This window comes from Ixodes scapularis, unplaced genomic scaffold (genome assembly GCF_016920785.2).
Source record: "Ixodes scapularis isolate PalLabHiFi unplaced genomic scaffold, ASM1692078v2 PGA_scaffold11__112_contigs__length_91849675, whole genome shotgun sequence".
NCBI lineage: Eukaryota > Metazoa > Arthropoda > Arachnida > Ixodida > Ixodidae > Ixodes > Ixodes scapularis.
Window position 1 is genome coordinate 24,085,965 of NW_024609837.1, and position 17,973 is coordinate 24,103,937.

The following is a 17,973-nucleotide window of genomic DNA, read 5'->3' on the forward strand; positions in this document are numbered from 1 at the left end:
AGTTGCAACAAAGTGCTTCATGGGTGCCGACATCCTGTGTTGTTGGATGTCGCCATCCTGGCAATTAATCATAAAAATTCTGGCAAAAAAAGAGCGATAGAACGGAAGTGCTGCCGTCGTCGCAGCGTTCCAACTTGTCGTCGCAAAAATTTCCAGGGACTGTTGAGCTGAGAGCGAACCTTGAGCAGACAAGACGTCTGCCGCATCCAGGTCCGCCGTAGTGTTACCGCCAGGATCGTGGCAGACGACAGCATGGCAAGCCGGCCCGTGTGACGCAGTTTGTTGGCGCTTCGGAACCACCTTTGTTGCACGGTCGGAACAGGACGGTAAACACACCAGTCGGAGACCCGCTCCGCGCACCGTGGTCTGAAACCCCGTCCCCGTGTTCACCTCTCTCCAAATTGACAAACAATAGACGAGTCGCTCAAGCCACGCAATCACTCTGAACGTGGAACCTTCTCCACAGGGCAATGCGGTGGCAACTGCTCATGGAGCCCGCCCGAGTGTGCAAGAAAAAGAAGCTGCTGCGGGGACGCAAAGCCCGCATCTGTCGCAAGGAGCCCAAGGTGGTCCGTGAGATCGCCAGGGGAGTGGACCTGGGCATCCGGGAGTGCCAGAACCAGTTCAGGTTTCACCGATGGAACTGCTCCACCCATCGCTCCTCCATGAAGAAGGTCCTCATGAAAGGTGGGCGAACTAACGCGCCTATAATGACAGTCACATCTAGAGCACTCGTTGTATACTGCCATAAACATGATCCAGAAACGCTGGCATGTTCCTGCAATGCGTAACCGCCGAGTTTTCTCCCAAATACATACTAACGTCTTATGGCTTTTGACCCTCTATCAAAAGCTGACCATGTTGTGCGGCCCAAAGGACATCGCTGCGTAAAGAACTCTTTCGCACACGTGCGCCTGCTTAGGACCGAGTCCTCGTGATTTCTTACTACGAGAGAACACACTAGCACGCTGGCGCCATCTATAAGGTAACCCATAAACTGCGTTTCATGGTGTCTGCAAATGCTCCACGGCTACTCGAGAGATGACGCTAGTATGTTCTGTCGTCGTAAGAGATTCTAAGAGGTTTTAAGGCACACGGTCGTAAGCAGTCGCAGGTATGTGAACCTGCCTCAGAAGGGTAACACAAGTGCTTTTCCTACAAGCTTGTCTTCGATGGCATATTGTTTGTTGGGCTTTAGTCGATAAAAATGACCAGTTCTAGATGGCAAGGCGTCCTAATTAATTTACTATTTTCCCACTGTTTTCTTTTGACCCTGCAAGAAGCATCAACGCTCCTCCTTGCAGGGTCAAGTCTAAACACAACTCCTCGGTGGACGAGGTACAGACGTCAGCTTACTTGCTCCGGTGGTCGGCTCGATTCTCCTTTTCTTCTGGGGCACGGTGACTCCGTCCTCGTCGGTTACCAATGGTTTACGTTTGTACCGGCAGTCGACGCAACCACTGGCTCTCCACACCCCGTGCTAGTTCCGCGAGTTCCAGCGGCTTTGTCCTCGAACCGGTCTCGTCAGTTGTGCGTCTGCACCGGCCGAAGAGTCTCGAATGGCTGACGCATGACTTGCGAATATGGCTGTGGAATTAAACCTTTCTCGAGGGAGGTTCCAGGACGATTCAACGCTTGGCCACTTATGATAACTATAGCTCCATGTTTCGAGCGAGATGAATGTACTGCTGTGCCTTGACCGGCCGCGGGGCCTTTACCTCGGGTGGAAAGCGCGTCCCCTTTCTGGCAAAGCCCAAGAATATTTTGGCGTAGGTCGACTTCGTCATTGTGCCCCTGCTCTTGTTAGGCTGATCTTTGCCGCTACCGGGCCGGGCACCGCACTGCTGGTCATGGCGTCGGTGCTAAGCCCAGCCGATGCGGGGCCCTTCCTTCGGGTGCATGCCGCACACTTGTAGGGGTTCCGATTTCATTTCTCACGAGTAGTTAATATACTTCGTCGACGACATTCACACACTTGCAAATGAATCGTCTGTCGCTGGTTCCAGAGCACACAAAGTGCGGCTGCCTTCCGATGAAAGGCTGGGAGCGTCATCCACACGCGTTCGTTCTCTTCAACGTCATTCGGTCAAAATAACTTTTCAAAGAGTGGAAAAGCACACTAATTTTTACATTTCTTGTAATGTCATTAACGAGAGAGAGAGAGAGGAGGAGAGAGAATTGCCTTTATTGACACAATGAACAACATTATTTGAAACTTGATGAGGTACCATCTACAAGAAGTAAAGACAAGCGAGCGACTTTAAAAATGAAAGTGTTATGCATTTTTATTACAACCTTATCAGATTACAATCCGGAGTGATGAATGCTGAACAACGGTGCTGTTTCTTGAAAGCGATAAATGTGCATCAGCTAGTAAGCAGGCAATTTTACCTTTTCGAAATTTACAACTCAGATTCTAGACGCTTAACCGGTTAAAAAGCTAATCGCGTTAATTGATTAATTGGAAGGTTAATCGATTAGTCGCAAAGCCCTACTTGTAAAAACGTCGATCTTCACGAGTAGTCAATCAAGACGTCAATCTTCAAAGGGTGACTAGGGCTGCCTGCTTCCGCGGTTTTTTTTTTTTTTTTTTTTGTCTTTTTTTTTTTTTTGATTGGGGGATTTTTGGTTTTTATCTTTTTATGACAGATTCGGTGTTTTTCGGTGTCAATTTTTTGTGGCGAAAAAATATCGGTGTTCATAGAATTCTATGTTGAATCAATAAGTAGTGCTGGGCAATTGGTGGATTAACCTACGGATTAATTGAGCGCTTTAGTCCCGATTAAATTTTTTAACCGGTTAATCGGCAAAATTTTGACGAACAAACAAAAAGTAAAAGGTAAATGCTTTCATCACGCAGACGTGGACGGGTATAGCTATATCAACGGCACACGTTAGGTGAAATTTAACCTACAGTAAACTGTAGGGGCGGAATTTACAACTCCAGACAAGTGCAGAAGGTTACACGTGTACAGGCCACCTCAAAGCCGTGCGAGTGTGCGTTCAGCGCCAGAGAGACTGTGGTGAACAATCAAAGGCGGTCACTCTTGCTGAAAAACATCAACAAATCACCTGATCGCCTCATGCATGGGGCTAAAGGGAAAAATGCGAAACGTTCACACTCACTGATTCTTACTTCCGCTGAATACAGCTCAAGTAAGAATTTGTGAGTGTGAGCGTTTTTGAACTGTCCTCAACTACACATCGAGGTTGATTCAGAATATAAATTTTATATTGCGCTGCTTATCACATATGCACCGAAGGCCCCAAAAAATGCTGATGTTTTTAACATGTTAGGCATGGAAATGAACGGGACCGATTAAGCGAATAATTAATCGATTAAAGGGTGGCGATTAATTGGGTTAACATTTTTATTCGACGCCCAGCCCTAGAAATAGGGACACGGGCATGGGATTTCCCAATCTTCAAGGAGCCTTGTGCATGACATAAACACTTAGGGAAAAAAACTTTTCCTATACCAAAAGGAAAGGAAATGTCACAATGGGTGTCGCTCCCGAATAGAGAAGGAGCCTCGGGGTTAAAGACCGACGACCAGTTCGCGCTTTCCACTTTTCCCTCGCTTCCTCCTCTCCCACTTTCTACCCTGTCTACCGTTGCCTGTTTCCTCCTCCCCCATGGTGAGGAGGATCTTCTGCCTTGCAGAATCTCGAGGCTGGTTGTCGGCCTTTAAGGGGGTCTTGTGTGCCGAATCAACACAGAGTATTGCTGTGGATAAAGACTTCCTTAAGTTTGGGTTTTTTCCAAAATCAAATACCAGCTTAATAAAACCCTTTTTAAAACACCATGACGCAACATTGGCGGTCGTTCTTTCTTGGGCATGAAGCCTGTGACGGGATCCGAGCCCTCGACGGACTAAGCGCTCGTTCACGTCACGAGGTTGGCCGAGTACACGCCGACCGATGACGCAGCCCGAGCGTTCGCCTCGATTTCGATAAAACTGACTCGAGTGTTACTTTTCATTGTTTATCGGTATTCACTGAAGATGCGGAACCCTACTGATATTCCGTCTGTCCCCCCCCCCCCCCCCTCCCTTCCCGTAGACACCAAAGAGGCCGGGTTCGTGGACGCCATCGTGGCCGCCGGCGTGGTGTACGCCCTGACGGAGGCGTGTGCCCAAGGTCGTCTGCTCGACTGCCAGTGCAGGAGGCGCCACAACTCGGCCGACTCCCTGGGCCGCTCCGGCTGCGACCACTACGTAGACTTCGGCTACCACAAGTCAAGGGACTTCATGAACCGGAAGCGCGTCGGAGACCTCCGGGCCACCATACTCTCGCACAACTACGAGGCCGGCAGACAGGTAACGAGAGAACTTTGTCGCTTCGCTTTGTCCGCAGGGTAATACTCGGGGACCATTGGAAAAGAACCTCCCTTTATCCTCGTAGTTCGCTAAGAAACCAGGCTTATTTTACGCTGAATCTAGGACTCTTTATGAAAGTCATTGAAACAGCCGTTTTTAAGGCTGCTAATATTTCCACGGCCTTTATTTACACACACTCCCTCTCTCTCTTTTTGTTTTTGTTTTATTTGAAGTTTACTTGAGGCTTTTAGCGCGTTTCTAGGCCGAAGAAGCTAAGCTTCTTAGAGGAATATTGGCCACATTCTGAGACTTCCATGAGGTTCCTTTCTGAGCTATTTTATACCAGCTTCGACCTATTTCGTGGCTCTGGCGTTTTACTCCCCCTCGTCGCACCACTGATCGCAGGTCTTCTCATGTGCTACTGCATGCCTGAATCTTTCTCCACTGCCAGGCATCTGCATGTTCTCTCGTAAAACATACTGACAAAACCGGAAAGTCACCCAAAATAAAAGAGCAGCGAACAAAATGCACATGACAAGTTTCAAATCCTAAGAGAGCGGTGTTCGTACTTCGAGATCATAACCAAGCACGTATAGCAACATTCTATCGACATCTTTCCCGCTCCCCTCCTTTATTTTGCGTTTTTTTTTCCAATATGTTTTTGTTTTGTCTGCCATTCATCCATGCTGCTGTATTCCACAATCCTTCCATTAGTTCTCCGCAACCCGACCACTTGTTGCTCATAGGCTGTCCTCGCGCGAGTTTGTAGCCTGCATCTTGACGATATATGACCGAGTCCAAACGCGAGACCATACCGGACACTACATTCGGCGCCGCAATTCTTTCCGCGGCGGCCACAGGCGGTGAGGATGCACCTGGAGCGCGTGTGCCGCTGCCACGGCATGTCCGGGACCTGCTCCCTCAAGACCTGCTGGCGCAAGCTGCCCACCTTCAGCAAGGTGGGCCTGCGACTGCGGGACCGCTTCCAGGGTGCCATACGCGTGACGGCAGGCAACAGCGGCAAGGGCTTCATCCCAGAATCGCCCCGCGTCCCAGGAAGGGAGGACATTGTGTTTTCCGAGCAGTCGCCCGACTACTGCGACCCGGACCGACGTACGGGGTCCCTGGGCACCCGCGGACGCCAGTGTAAGCTCGGTGCTTCGGGACCCGAAGACTGCAGGACGCTGTGCTGCGGCCGGAAGGTTCGCAGTCGGCAGATGGTGGTGAGCGTGGCGTGCAACTGCACGTTCCAGTACTGCTGCAACGTGACGTGTCAGACATGCTTCGAGACTCTACAGGAGACCACGTGTTTATAGAGTGTGCCGTTCGTTCCGTGGACCCTCCTCTTCGACTAGGTCTGTGATATTGTGCGCGCTCTATGGAAGTAGAGGAATGATGCTGTACACTTGTGCGTGCGTGTATGTGTGTGTGTGTGTGTGTGTGTGGTAGGGTGGAATACGTGACACTTTTGCTCGGCTCAACGTCGCTTTTGAACATGTACTAGGAGAAGTCTAATGGAGAGCAGGTCTATTTTCTTCGAAGACACTGCAAAGGACTGTGCGTGTCCATACACAAAAGTCAGCTGATACATAGTTCATTTTCTGAGCGCCCTGGCTTCCTTATGAGCGTACGTGACCTGCACACTATATTCCACACTCATTTGGCTGCAAGTATATGTGACCACACTTCGATGCAAAATGTTGACGAGTAACATCGTTCTTAAATTATTTGCTTGAAAGGAAACCCTATTGGCAACAGCTTCAGTAACGGGCGAGGGACTGTTTGGTAGTAACGGGCGAGAAACCATTCACGAAAGGCTCCGTCGAAAGTGCAAAACCTTATTTGCTGTCTGTTAACAATTTCTCAGCCCAAAATGTGTGTTGCTAGTAGTATCTCGAAGGTATATTTTAAAATCTTTTTACATGTAGCTAAAAACGATGCTCCTTCGAGAAAGAGCATTGTAGTAATAGACAATATTTGTCTAGATTACAATAAACATCAACACCTCGTCGGATAAACATAATTTTAGACGTAGGAGTGTAAGCACGTATTCATACAGTCTATAGTACTCTTTAAACCCTTATAAGTAACGTAAAGTTCAATCATGAGTAATAAAGTTGCCAAGGATACTTTTCAATGAATGAACAGTTCGGTTCATTGTGGAGTAGAGCTTTCCGAGCCATTAGTTACGACTCATAACAAACAAACAAAATGTCGATGCTCAGTTTAAGAGTCTTTTGGAAGTCATATGACCAAGCGTCCGAGTGTGCTGCCGCCCTGCTGAAGTCTTCTAGCAATCCGCCATCAATAGACGTGAGACACATATCGCTGTGCTTTATTAGATGAACTATGTTTGTTTGTTGTTTTCTTCCTCTGAACTTTTTGTGTTGCATTCAATGTGGACAGATTCTGAATGCTGTTCGTTACAAGAACACGCTGTGTTACGTTTGTGGTAGGAGTGAAAAAAACGAGGAAGGACGGTATGTGTCGTGCTTTGCATGTGCGCGTGAGTGTTACGTTCTTTCCAATCTAATGGCATTTAAGTCGTAGTAGTCAGATGTTGGTGTCTGAGACGTAGCGCGGTAGTTTTTTGCACAAGAATCCAAGAGTCCGCTTTGCGTTATTGTTTTACTAGGATTAAATAATACTGCTGCAACCGGACCAGAGTCCGCTCTATCGCGGCGTTCGGCATTGTGGTGGTAGTTCTTCCACAGTGTTCATTCGTGTCTTTTCTGGTTTGTTGTCGTCGCTGCTTAAAGCGCCAAAACAAAAAGGATTGTTATTACCTTTAGCTAGCAATGATGAACTACTCCCAATTTTTATGCAAAATATTTATAAATGTTTCAAACAGTGTCTCGCAACTCTTGAAGTCACGTTAAAAGCAATGATGACCAATTCAAGATAACACTCAAGCACGTGTGTTTATAGTATAGTTAGTGGCTTATAAATAAGAGACGCTTATGTCCTGCTGTATAGAGTGTCAGCGATAGGTGAGCCTAGCAATTTTAAAATCCTAATGCGGATGAACCCTGATTTTGAAAAGTACCATGCAGAAAACACTTACGCCTTTGTAGTATTCCTTTTCTTCCGTGCGTGTACATTTGGAAACTTTTATTTCGTAAATTACTGGATTTTACGCCATTTGGTAGCTTCCGCGTCAGGTCTCCGAGTAAGCCATTGCTTGGGCACGTATACTCTGAGCACGTATTGGACACGAGGGCTGCGTCAGTGTTCGCGACGACCCGCGTCCAATCAGACGCTTCGTTCCCAATGGATGGATGGATGCATGCTAACGGCTGTACCCTTCATATCGGGCGGTAGCTTGCGCCACCTAGCCCAAGAAATGGCGACCGCCGGTGTTGTTTGATGAAGTTGTGAAAAAAAGTCTGTTACGGAATCACTAAAGATGGAAACATGACACAGCATCATTTTAAGCGAAAGCCCAAGTGCCATAGTATAAGCGAATTTCGCGTTGCATAAGGGTGCTTTTATTTTTATTTTGTCAGTCGACATGGGTGCATGCATGACGATACGGGAGTGGGTGGCGACACCTGTGGTACGAAAGGATAACAAAATAGTGCATTACCGGTAACCCGTTACCTTTATCATATAAAGTAACGTTACTTTTTATTGGTAACGGTAACACGTTCCTTTATTTTGAGAGCAACGAGTAATGTATTTCGTTAGTTGTTGTTCTTTTTTTCGGTAACGCCAACGACACTGCTACGTATCAAACGCGGCATGCACCGACGGCACATGGGCGACGGTTGTGGTGGTCCGCTGCCGAGCGTGTATCTCCTGCAGGGTACATTCCTCAATGTCAGATTTGTCCTTCTGGGCAAGGACAAGTGCGAAAGACCACCAGCAGGAATCGATGACGTCACATGCAAGCCAAATACTGCTTGATTAAAAAAAAAAGAAGAGTGACTGTGCGGTGTGAAATTGAGACACCAAAGGCACTTTTCTTTTTTGACACCGAAGCATTTTAGCGGCACGAATAATGAACGGCGTCGCCCCTGAGACCATCATTAGCTAGGAATCCGCAAAAGCACCAGCCGAACAGACAGCGACGACGTACAACGACATTAGCCTATGGGCTCACCCCCCCCCCCCCCCCCCCCCTCAAAAAGCCGTACATTGTGCCTAAACCGAATGAATGGCGCCTAAACAAGGGGTGGCCGCCAAAATCCGTAAATTTACGAACAGAGCTACCTTACCACCCGGTGGTCAGAGGGAGAGGGGGACAGAGGCTGCCGTAGAACGGGCCCCCCAAAAACAAAATAAAACCTCATCAGTCCTCTTTTATTATTATATCTCTAGCCTCCCTCCAACCTTTCTTTTTTTCGTTGTTGCTCTTGCCGCCACCCTGTCGATGCAGCACGTGTGTGGTCCGTCTCCCTTCCAGGCAGAAACAAGTTACTGCACGTTCGGGAGAGAGAGAAGAGGAAGAGTGGAGGACGAAGAAGCGATCGCAGGTTGAGAGAGAGAGAGAGCCATTAATTTGCGGAGCGGTCGGGAAGGGCAGGTAGAGGGGGAGGGTGGGGTGCGAACCGATTACAGGGGCGGCTTCCTCCCAAAAGTGGTGACCCCACCCCGCAAGAGGGGGGGCAAGGGATCCATCGGTTATGCACCTCTGGCAGGGGAACGTGTGCTGGGCCCGCCGGGAACGCCCCCCTCGGCGTGAGAGGACACGTATGAAGCTGTTACCCGCCACCTCTCTCTCTCCCCCTTGCTCACTTTGAGTAGGGCGAGGGTGGTAGTACAGCACGGCGCTGCCTGGGGAGAAACAAGAAAATGATTCGTGTTGTGTGCGTCGTATGTGCAAAGTTCAAATACGCGCTCTTTTATTTTTTTGGACGACGAGTGGTGTTGGCACACGGCGGGTCGGTTTGTTCGGGAACAAGCGCGAGCGCCCTCGGCCGTACAAAAGAGGCGACAATCATTTGGATACGTGTACGCGAAGCCGACACTGGTCTCACAACGAGAGCGCAAGTAGCGTGCGTTTGCCGCTTGGCGGCGTCTCCCGTCGAGTTTCAGCGTGTTGGCCGCTAGGGGCGGGTCGGGCGTCCCCAGACCATGGCGCATGGCTTCGTCTTCTGGGCGGTATTGCTCCGACAGACGGCGCTATTCTCCATATCATTGTAAGTCGGAGCCGCAAGCTCAGTTTCACAGCTTCGCCTGCGACGTGGGCTCAGTGGCGGTCACGAAAACTAGCAGCGCTGCAGTCGAGTCTTACTTCCGAATTGCCTAGCCCGCCCGCCAGGTTTCAATAGCGTTGCTTGAGCTTGGGCGAGTTCGTGATTCATACTGACACTTCACAGCGCAAGGAAACCGACACACAAAATAAATTTCAAACACTCAAAGAACAATCACACTGCGCTGACTCAACTCTGAGGCGTAATACACTTCATCTTCGTCATCTTTTTTTTTTTTTTTTTCTCTATGATACACATGAAAATAACAAAAGAAGAAAAGGAAACTGGTAAAGAAAATGAAAAGGTACAAGAAAAGAAAGGCGAAGGAGACTGAAAAAGAAAAAGGAAGAAAAGAAAAAAGATGGGAAAAATTCCGGCTACAGCGGATCCGACTTAGAAGTTTTTACTAGGTAATAGTACCCAGTACCCCGTCGATATCCTTATCCCAAAAAAGAGTTAGATTACCCGAGGTAGAGTGTACTAGAAAGTACGAGTGGGACGAGCTATAGGCTCCACTCATGCTTTCAGTTGCACCTCAAAATGTGGAAAGCGATCGGGTGGACCCAAGCCACTTTGATCTCAGCGCCACCTTCGTTGCGATCAAGCAACAACACAGGTCAAAAACATAATGTATTTTTTATGATTTTGACATCAGAGGTAACGTCTAAGCACCACAATACGACGACGCCACGACGTCATTGTCGACGACGTTACGCGACGCCAAGATGCTGTCATAAGGCCGTCATGACATCGCGTCGCGTCGAGGACGACGCCGTTTGGCGACATCAAGTCGCCGTTGTAACGCGGTCGTGACGTCGCGTTGAGGATAACGCCGTTATGCGACATCAAGTCGCAGTTGTAACGCGGTCGTGACGTCGCGCGCCACATCGAGGACGACGTAGATGTGGTCGTCGATGACGACGTTGACGTCCTGATGCCGCATGGCGTTGTGACGACAAGTCAGGTCGCGGTGACTTTATGTACGTGACGCCTGACGTCTATGTTGCTTAAAAAATATAATCCGGCGTTCTGTCATTTCTATGACCTTGACCAGGGGGGCTATGTTGCGCTTTTTGGACTCCCAGGAGACTAGGGAGAGGGAAGTGACGTCAACGACACAGCAAGCGCAGATTGGGTGTTGATTTCGTTTTCTTCTGTCAACATCCAATCTGCGTTTGCTCTAGTCGTTGACGTCACTTCCCTCTTCCAAGTCTCCTGGGAGTCCAAAAAGCGCAACATAGCACCCCAGTGTGCCGGTCGAGCTTGGCGTTGGAACGAAATGCGTTTTTTTTTATCTGAACCACTTCGCTCGCAGCGCCCGAGGGCGCTACGAGCAAAGTGGCTTAAATTAGCCGTTTATGTTTTTTTTTGTTTTTGTTTTTTTTTTGCACATACCGAGGTGTTAAAATAGCACTCCGGTGCCTCCACTCGTCCTTTCTATACTACACTCTACCTGAGGACCGAGGAACACGATGATGTTGCCACACCTCGGGCGCGCGAGACAGGGAAGTAAGATCCGACTGCAACGCCGCCAGTTCTCGTGACCACCACCTGGGCCACTCGCCTCCGCAGGCGAGAATAGGGAGCTGCGAAACTGAACTTCCTCCAGTAACGTTGGTCGGAGCTTACAGTCAAAGGCAGGAATACATACAATACGGAGGACGAATTCTACGTAAAAGCTCAAAGTTACCGCGATCGATTGATTTGGCTTATTATAGCGGCGACAGCACGACGCTCCGCCCTTTCCTGACGTCATTTATGTTGCCATTTGGGGATCACTTTCGATGATCGGGCGGAATAGGACGACGACGAAAACGAGACATTAGAAGTGTCGCTGTGGGCGACTTCGTTCGATTGGCCGCAGCTCGCCGAGTCGACTCGGCCCCATTTTTCAGCACCCGGATCAGTTATATCATTGGACCGAATGACGCGGTTGTACCGAAGCTCTGTATTTCAGTAGAGTTACATTTAAGGTCCCAAACCGTTAGAAGGCTTACACACACATGGGACTCCTTACACCGGGAACGCGAAAGATGCCCCACAGCGTCTTCGCTGCGATCCGTACGCGAAGTGCGCTTTGCAGTGCGGCAGGCACGCTGTGCGGGGAAACAAAACTGCGGCTTCCGCCAAAGGCGTTGTTTACCAAACGTGAGCAGCGCGCGTGTACGCACGCAGAAACCAGAATCCAATGCACGGCCCAGTGCGCCCGTTTCTGGGGACTTTGGAAGTGATCAAAGCCGAACTTCCTTATGTGGAATTAACAGCGCAAATACGAGAAGAAAGGATAGACAAGGGAGACAGAATAGAGCGCTCACTAACAACTGACGTTTAATGAAAAAGAGAAACAGGAACATCCTTCCTTCTTGTATTTGCGCTGTTAATTACACATAATGATCAACCAACTAGTCCACCAGATGAACGTGATGCCGAACTCCCTCTGAAGGTGACCTCTATCAGGAGCTGTGATCACGTGATAATTGGACGCCGAAAAAATGCCATCCTCCGCGGAGTAACGTCAACGATTTATGGATTGCGCAAGATACTTTCGGCAAGCTCGCTACTGCATGACCTTGCCACACGAGCAGACATGGCGGCGGTTAGGTGTAATCTATGCGCACAGTTAGAAAGCGGTCTCGCTATTCAGTCAGAGAGGTGTCATTCGTGTTCTGACACTGCGCCAGATTCCCTCCCACTGAGTGGGTGGGAGCGTCGAGACTGGAAGCAAATACTTTACAAGGGCTAGCTGGTAGAAAGCTCGGAGCCGTGGCACTATGTAAAGGCGATGCACGCTCATTCTTCACGTTTTCATTGACGCAGAAGGTCAAGTAACTTGAGCCTACAGATCGCGACCATCACTACTTAGTAAAAAAAAATTTGGCGTGATGATGCAGGTTGCACCAATATGAGACGGTCCAGCGACGCACAATACTAATTACTGCAGCTTGTCCTATAGTGGCAGTCGGCTTCACATGGTACGTCGGGGACACCCGATACGACACCCATTTCGGCTAGCGCTAGACAGTATTTCGGAGTTTTTGTGTTCATTGCTGTTCCAGTGTTTGCTCAAGGGTTGTGAAACAGTAACGAAACGCAGCGCGGCAATCAAGCCGCCATGACTGCGCCTTAAAACTTAGATTCACTATTGAACGTAGTTACAGTTGCGCACCCAAGGACAAGGACAATATCTACCAACTCACCCAACTGTCTACTCTACTACAGTAGATTAACTAGCACGAGTGCGGAGTGCTGCAGCAGTGCAAGCACGGCCTTCAGCATAAGCGACTTACTCGGGGCGCGTGGACATAGGTGGCGGCTGGCGAGGGCGCCGTCCGTGCGTTGGGCAATTTCGTTTCGAGGGAAAAGAACGCGCTCAGTCAGTCTACGCCGATTTCGGCGCGCTGCGTTAGCGCATTTCGCTCCCCCCGAAACGACAGTCAACGCACGCCGCAGTCTGAAACATGTGCTCCCAGTGGCCGGCAGGGCTTGTCTCTGCTCAGAGACCCGGACTTCACCGCCACTTTGTCGATTTTAAGGCGCCGAACTGGCAAAAATCGTAGATAATGGCCGCCTGCCTAAGCATCCTCGAGATTGAAAGCCGGAAATGGCCTAAGCACTCTCGCCACGATAGATGCGTCGACACAGTTGAACCTTTTAAAGGCCGGTTCACACATGCAGCGAAGCGCTCATGTAGCGCTGCTCACGTGTCGTCAGCTATTTATCGTCTGCCTTGAGCAACAGTTTTGACGGTGCGATACAAAGCTGGTGAACGCTCCCGTCAGCACGCGCTTAGCGCGAGGTCAGCGCTATGCTTGGAGCGCTCCGCTGCATGTGTGAACAGGCCTTAAATTAGGCGGCGGGTTGTGCGCACCTAGCAAAGCTCCCAACGTTTGCAAGAACGTAGCACCGCATGTGACAATTCCATCGTTACGCCCATCTTTCGCACTGCAGACTGCTCAACCGCAAAAAAAAAAAAAAAAAAAAAAGGAATGCAAGCCTTTGAAAAAAAATGTACACAAAGATGCCAGTACGGGCTGGGAGACTTTATTGTCGGCGAAAAACACCGTACGTCCTAAGCATATGTACAAAAGGGTACACATGCTAGGCTAAAAGACATGTCGACAGTGGCACACCCATACAAGAAATAGTGAAGCTAGCAGGGTGCAGAGGGCGTCTAGAACCAGAACGACAACGGCCACTGGAAGCATTCTCGCAGCGGGGCGCACACAGGGCACCCCGGGGCAGGTTCGTAGCACTGGGTCGGGCAAGGCAGGCAGGGCGGGCAGATGCAGATGTCGCAGCCGGCAGTGTCAGAACCAGTGACGCAGGTCAGGTCGCAGTAGTCCACCGGAATGCAGATGCCTGCAGAGAAAGCCGAGTGTTCAGCACGAACGGCCCATCACGTTAGAGTTTGCATTCGCATCCATTCCACGGGTAGATATCACGTATACGATGAAGGATATTCCGGGCAATACGCAAGGTATACGGAGCAAGTGCGCTCGCTCCTTGGGCTCCGCATAGAGGCACCAAATAAGCTAGGGTCTAAAGCAGTGACAGCTAAGTCACCCAGGTATTGAAAATCAGTGTTGTCAGTCATGCAAAGCTTTGATGCCCCAGGAAGAGTTTTCCAAGAAGCTCCGTAGCTTCCCTTTAATACCCAATTGTCGCGCTTGGTAATATACAACATACACGGCTCTGATATTCAGCCGTAAAGTGCTCGATAACCTGACAAAGCGCTAACAAAGAAAAAGTCATAAGATAGAAACTTACCTGGGATTGCATAGGTCCTATTCGTGAGGCTCAAGCAGACGACCGCGAAGATGAAGTACCGAGAGTTCATGTTGTCCGAGGGTTTCGTCGACCGAACTGCTTGATTCAATGCCGACTGACACAATGCGCTTACCGAACATCAGGGGCGATTATATATAGGTCAAGACTAGAACCACTAATCGCAACATCAGAAGACGACGCATGCGCTCTGAAAAACTGCTGAAACAACACCGTCACAGCGCAAACTCCTTTCGGTTGCATGAGGCCTTGGCGTTTATCACAAATAAACCCAATGTCAATACGAAAAAAAAATACAAAATTGCTGTCACAATGGACGCCGACGATAAGGCTCAACCAAACCAACACATTCGCTTTGCATCTTCATAATTAAATTAAATGGAGTGCCGGCGAGGTATTTTCGGCAAAAAGAAACTAAAGCGTGATAGTACTGAGGCACATTTCTGAGAACCGAAGATTTTGCACTGACGTTACAGCCCCGTTTTGAAATTCGCGTGCCGATTATTAGAAGGTCGCAATGGCGGAACAACTGACATCGTGGAAGTGCAAGTCATTCCATAACATAGCGAACGTCGGACCGGGGCTGACGCTACGAGCCGACGAGCCAATCAAGCAGCGTCGAAAGTGCGAAGTCATTGCGCTCATCACTTTTTCAGTGCGTGTTTTTTTTTTTTTTTTTTTCCCACTCTAACTGAACGTATAAATTGTGCCGTGCATGGATTCCACAGCTGTCAACAGAGGGCAGTATTTCAAAAACGGTCTAGACACAAAGAAAAAAAAAAAAAAAACTTGAAATTAGCCCAAAACCAAGCCCATGCCAAATGAATACCCGAAAAAAATATGACGAAATTGCTGCGGTCGCTACTCTGATTCTCGACGAAATGCGTTAGCATTTAGCGCAAGGGTTCCGACTCGGCGAAGGACGGGAATTCTAACCTCGTAAAGGTTGCGCATACTATTGTGTTCGATGAGTCAGCCTGTTCCCCGGGACGTCGGTGGTTTCGGATGCATCCGCCACAGCTTTCCTCCCGGGTGTCGGCGGTCTCGCTCAAACGCTGTCGTCGCTGCGTGTCGGTTCTACGTTGCCGCGTACGTTGTGCCACGGGCGCTCGGTACGCTTTTCTCCCGCTCCCTGGATGCATCACTGGAAGCAGATACTTAACCAGGGGTAAAGTATGTGTTCGAAGCGTGACAGAAGACTCTTTCCCTCTTGTAAGGGGAAAAGCGGGCGTAACGAGCGAACTAACGGAGCGAAAGATGGCTGCTCGCGAAATCTCACGAAATCAGTCCAGTCCAAACCACGACGGTCAAAACGAAAGATGGCTGCTCGCAAAAGGGCAATGAATGCTAGCGCGTTTAAATATCAACAGAATAATAATTGCATGCCTTGACTTCGCTCATTGAATACTTGCGGATCAAGCCTGGTTCGGGCAGTTCCTTTGCTTGTGTTCAGAGCGACAGAAACAATAGCAACGACAAAGGCAACGGGAGAAGTGTTCGCCGTCAGGCGATGCAAAAAGTGACTTCGTGAAACAATCAGTCGCAGTTGTCACGGTGTTCCGGTCGTTGCTGTTGTTCTGGTTGCTCTCGACCACCGTGTTGTGGACGCAACTGATGCGTAAATATGTGTTGAAACTACGCTCCACTAAACAAACTAAACACACCCCGAAGTGCTCTTCAGAACATCCCGCTCGCGCTCGGTATCGCGAGGGCGCGAGGTATCCATCGCCAACCCAACGCGATCCAGCCGAGGACGCCTATATTGACAAGATGGCGACGAAGAACGCGTTCGTTCATCTGCTGTTCATAGTCGTTTCGTGCAGCCTGCTCGCTGTAACCGCAGACGACGAGTTTCAACTGCTTTACTACCGCTACGTCACCTGCGGATCGCTCACGAAGCTGCTCAATCTCCGGTACGAGGTGAGGCTGCACTCGCATAAGGTCAGCTACTCTGAAGGCAGCGGGCAGCAGTCTGTCACCGGAACCGAGAAACCAGACGACATCAACAGTCATTGGATGGTCAAGGGAAGGACCGACGCGAGCTGTCCACGCGGCCAACGCATCAAATGCGGCGATGTAGTACGACTCGAGCACCTCCAGACGAGACGGAACCTACACAGTCACCACTACGCGTCACCGTTGACGTCCAAGCAAGAGATCAGCGCCTTCGGAGAAAACGGCAACGGCAACTCCGGCGACCTGTGGACTGTCGTCTGCAAGACGTTGTACTGGGAGCGTGGTGTTGAAGTTAGGCTCAAGCACTCCGACACTGAGGCTTGGCTCAGCGTGTCTGGACAGTCGTATGGGTCTCAGTTGGGCGGGCAACTTGAGGTCTGTGGCGACTTTGCACCGAGAGACGACGCGTGCACTTGGAAGACGGCCGAAGGCGTCTTCGTTAAGCCTACTCGCCTGCCCGTGGCGAATCGGCACACAGAACTATGACGTCGTCCGATTTCTCGTACCGGGTTGTCCAGACCTGTGTTGTTGGCACTTCCTAGCTGTGTGATAACTTTGCTGTTGTTATTGTGCTATGGAATTTGAATATATTCTAATAAAAAAAAAGGTGCCATTTGCAAATATACTGCTGTACCCATGTTGGTTGGTGCAGCCTCCTTAAGGGGAGACACTGCCCAGAAAAAAAAAATTCTGCAAAAAACGTTGATTTTGAAAAATGACATCTTTACATCCACCAACATCTAGAGAGTATTCCCCAAAAGTTTCATTAATTTTCACTGTATAGTTAATTTTTTATAAATTATTTTCTGTCCACCAAAGCTATAGAAAAGGTAGGGTTTGGAGCACTTTGAACACATTTTTCTCCGTTCCACTTTTTGGTATAAATTCCATTTTAGTCAATCTATCGTTTGATAATGGCAAGACAGGGAAAGCTCATTCTTCCCTTTTCCTATCTAAAATTTAATAAGGAGTGCGGCTATGGAACTTTTTTGTCACGTTACGGATGTCTTTTGTAAAAAATGTTGACATTTTGTCGAAGGCACAGAAGACCAAAACGTTGATCAATTTTGCAGAAGAGAAAATTTATAGAAATGAATTACTTTATAAAAAAAATGTTCCATAGCCGCACCCTCTAGGCATTCTGCTACATATCTAGCAAATAAAAATCTTTAATATCGCAATAGTTTTCTGACGATAGATTAACTAAACAATGTAGGCGTGTTGCTGATAGAAGCTACTCTTATTTCCTTCTCATTTAACCGACAGACCTGAAATTTTGTTATACACCCTCTAGCATGACCACCAGCCTACCCTGTAAATTTCATTAATTTTAAGACAAGGGTTCAAAAGTTGACCCCCTAGGGGGTGTGCCCCCTTAACAGTTCTTACAAGCAACCAAGGGCGCAGTGTAAGAAAAATACCAAACTTCATTTTGATTAGCATACAATTGATTTGTTAATTGATTTATTCGATTTTGTTGGCACAAAAGCGTCTAAGGCTTTAGAGCGCCAAAATCTGCAACTAGTTCAAGAAACGTTTTTTTAGAGAAGAGGGCTCTACTGGCCAGTAACAGGATAAAAGGATGGACATGAATCTGTATATAATTAATGTAGATGAAAAAAATGAAAGACACTTACAATTCCCTGTAATGCCGAATTAGAGCACAGCTCTTGAAGAGGAAGAGGGGAGGGTACAGAGAGGAGAATACGCCCCTCCTCC

The 17,973-nt window shown here is 48.8% G+C and overlaps 2 protein-coding genes across 2 annotated transcripts in view; both read left to right on the top strand.

Annotated features, from left to right (window-relative positions):
• Positions 1 to 6,979, top strand: part of LOC8029105 (protein Wnt-6) — a 28,348-nt gene extending 21,369 nt beyond the window's left edge. Inside the window, exons 4-6 of the mRNA XM_029994893.4 lie at positions 467 to 687; positions 4,062 to 4,318; positions 5,179 to 6,979. Of these exons, the coding sequence (XP_029850753.1) occupies positions 467 to 687; positions 4,062 to 4,318; positions 5,179 to 5,634 (934 nt within the window). The 3' untranslated portion in view covers positions 5,635 to 6,979. The remainder of the gene's footprint in view (positions 1 to 466; positions 688 to 4,061; positions 4,319 to 5,178) is intronic.
• Positions 6,980 to 15,819: 8,840 nt separating this feature from the next.
• On the top strand, positions 15,820 to 16,740 carry LOC115332517 (stromal cell-derived factor 2-like). The gene has a single exon (XM_040216461.3). The coding sequence runs from the start codon at positions 15,913 to 15,915 to the stop codon at positions 16,738 to 16,740; it is 828 nt and encodes a 275-aa protein (XP_040072395.1). The 5' UTR covers positions 15,820 to 15,912.
• Positions 16,741 to 17,973: the final 1,233 nt, after the last annotated feature.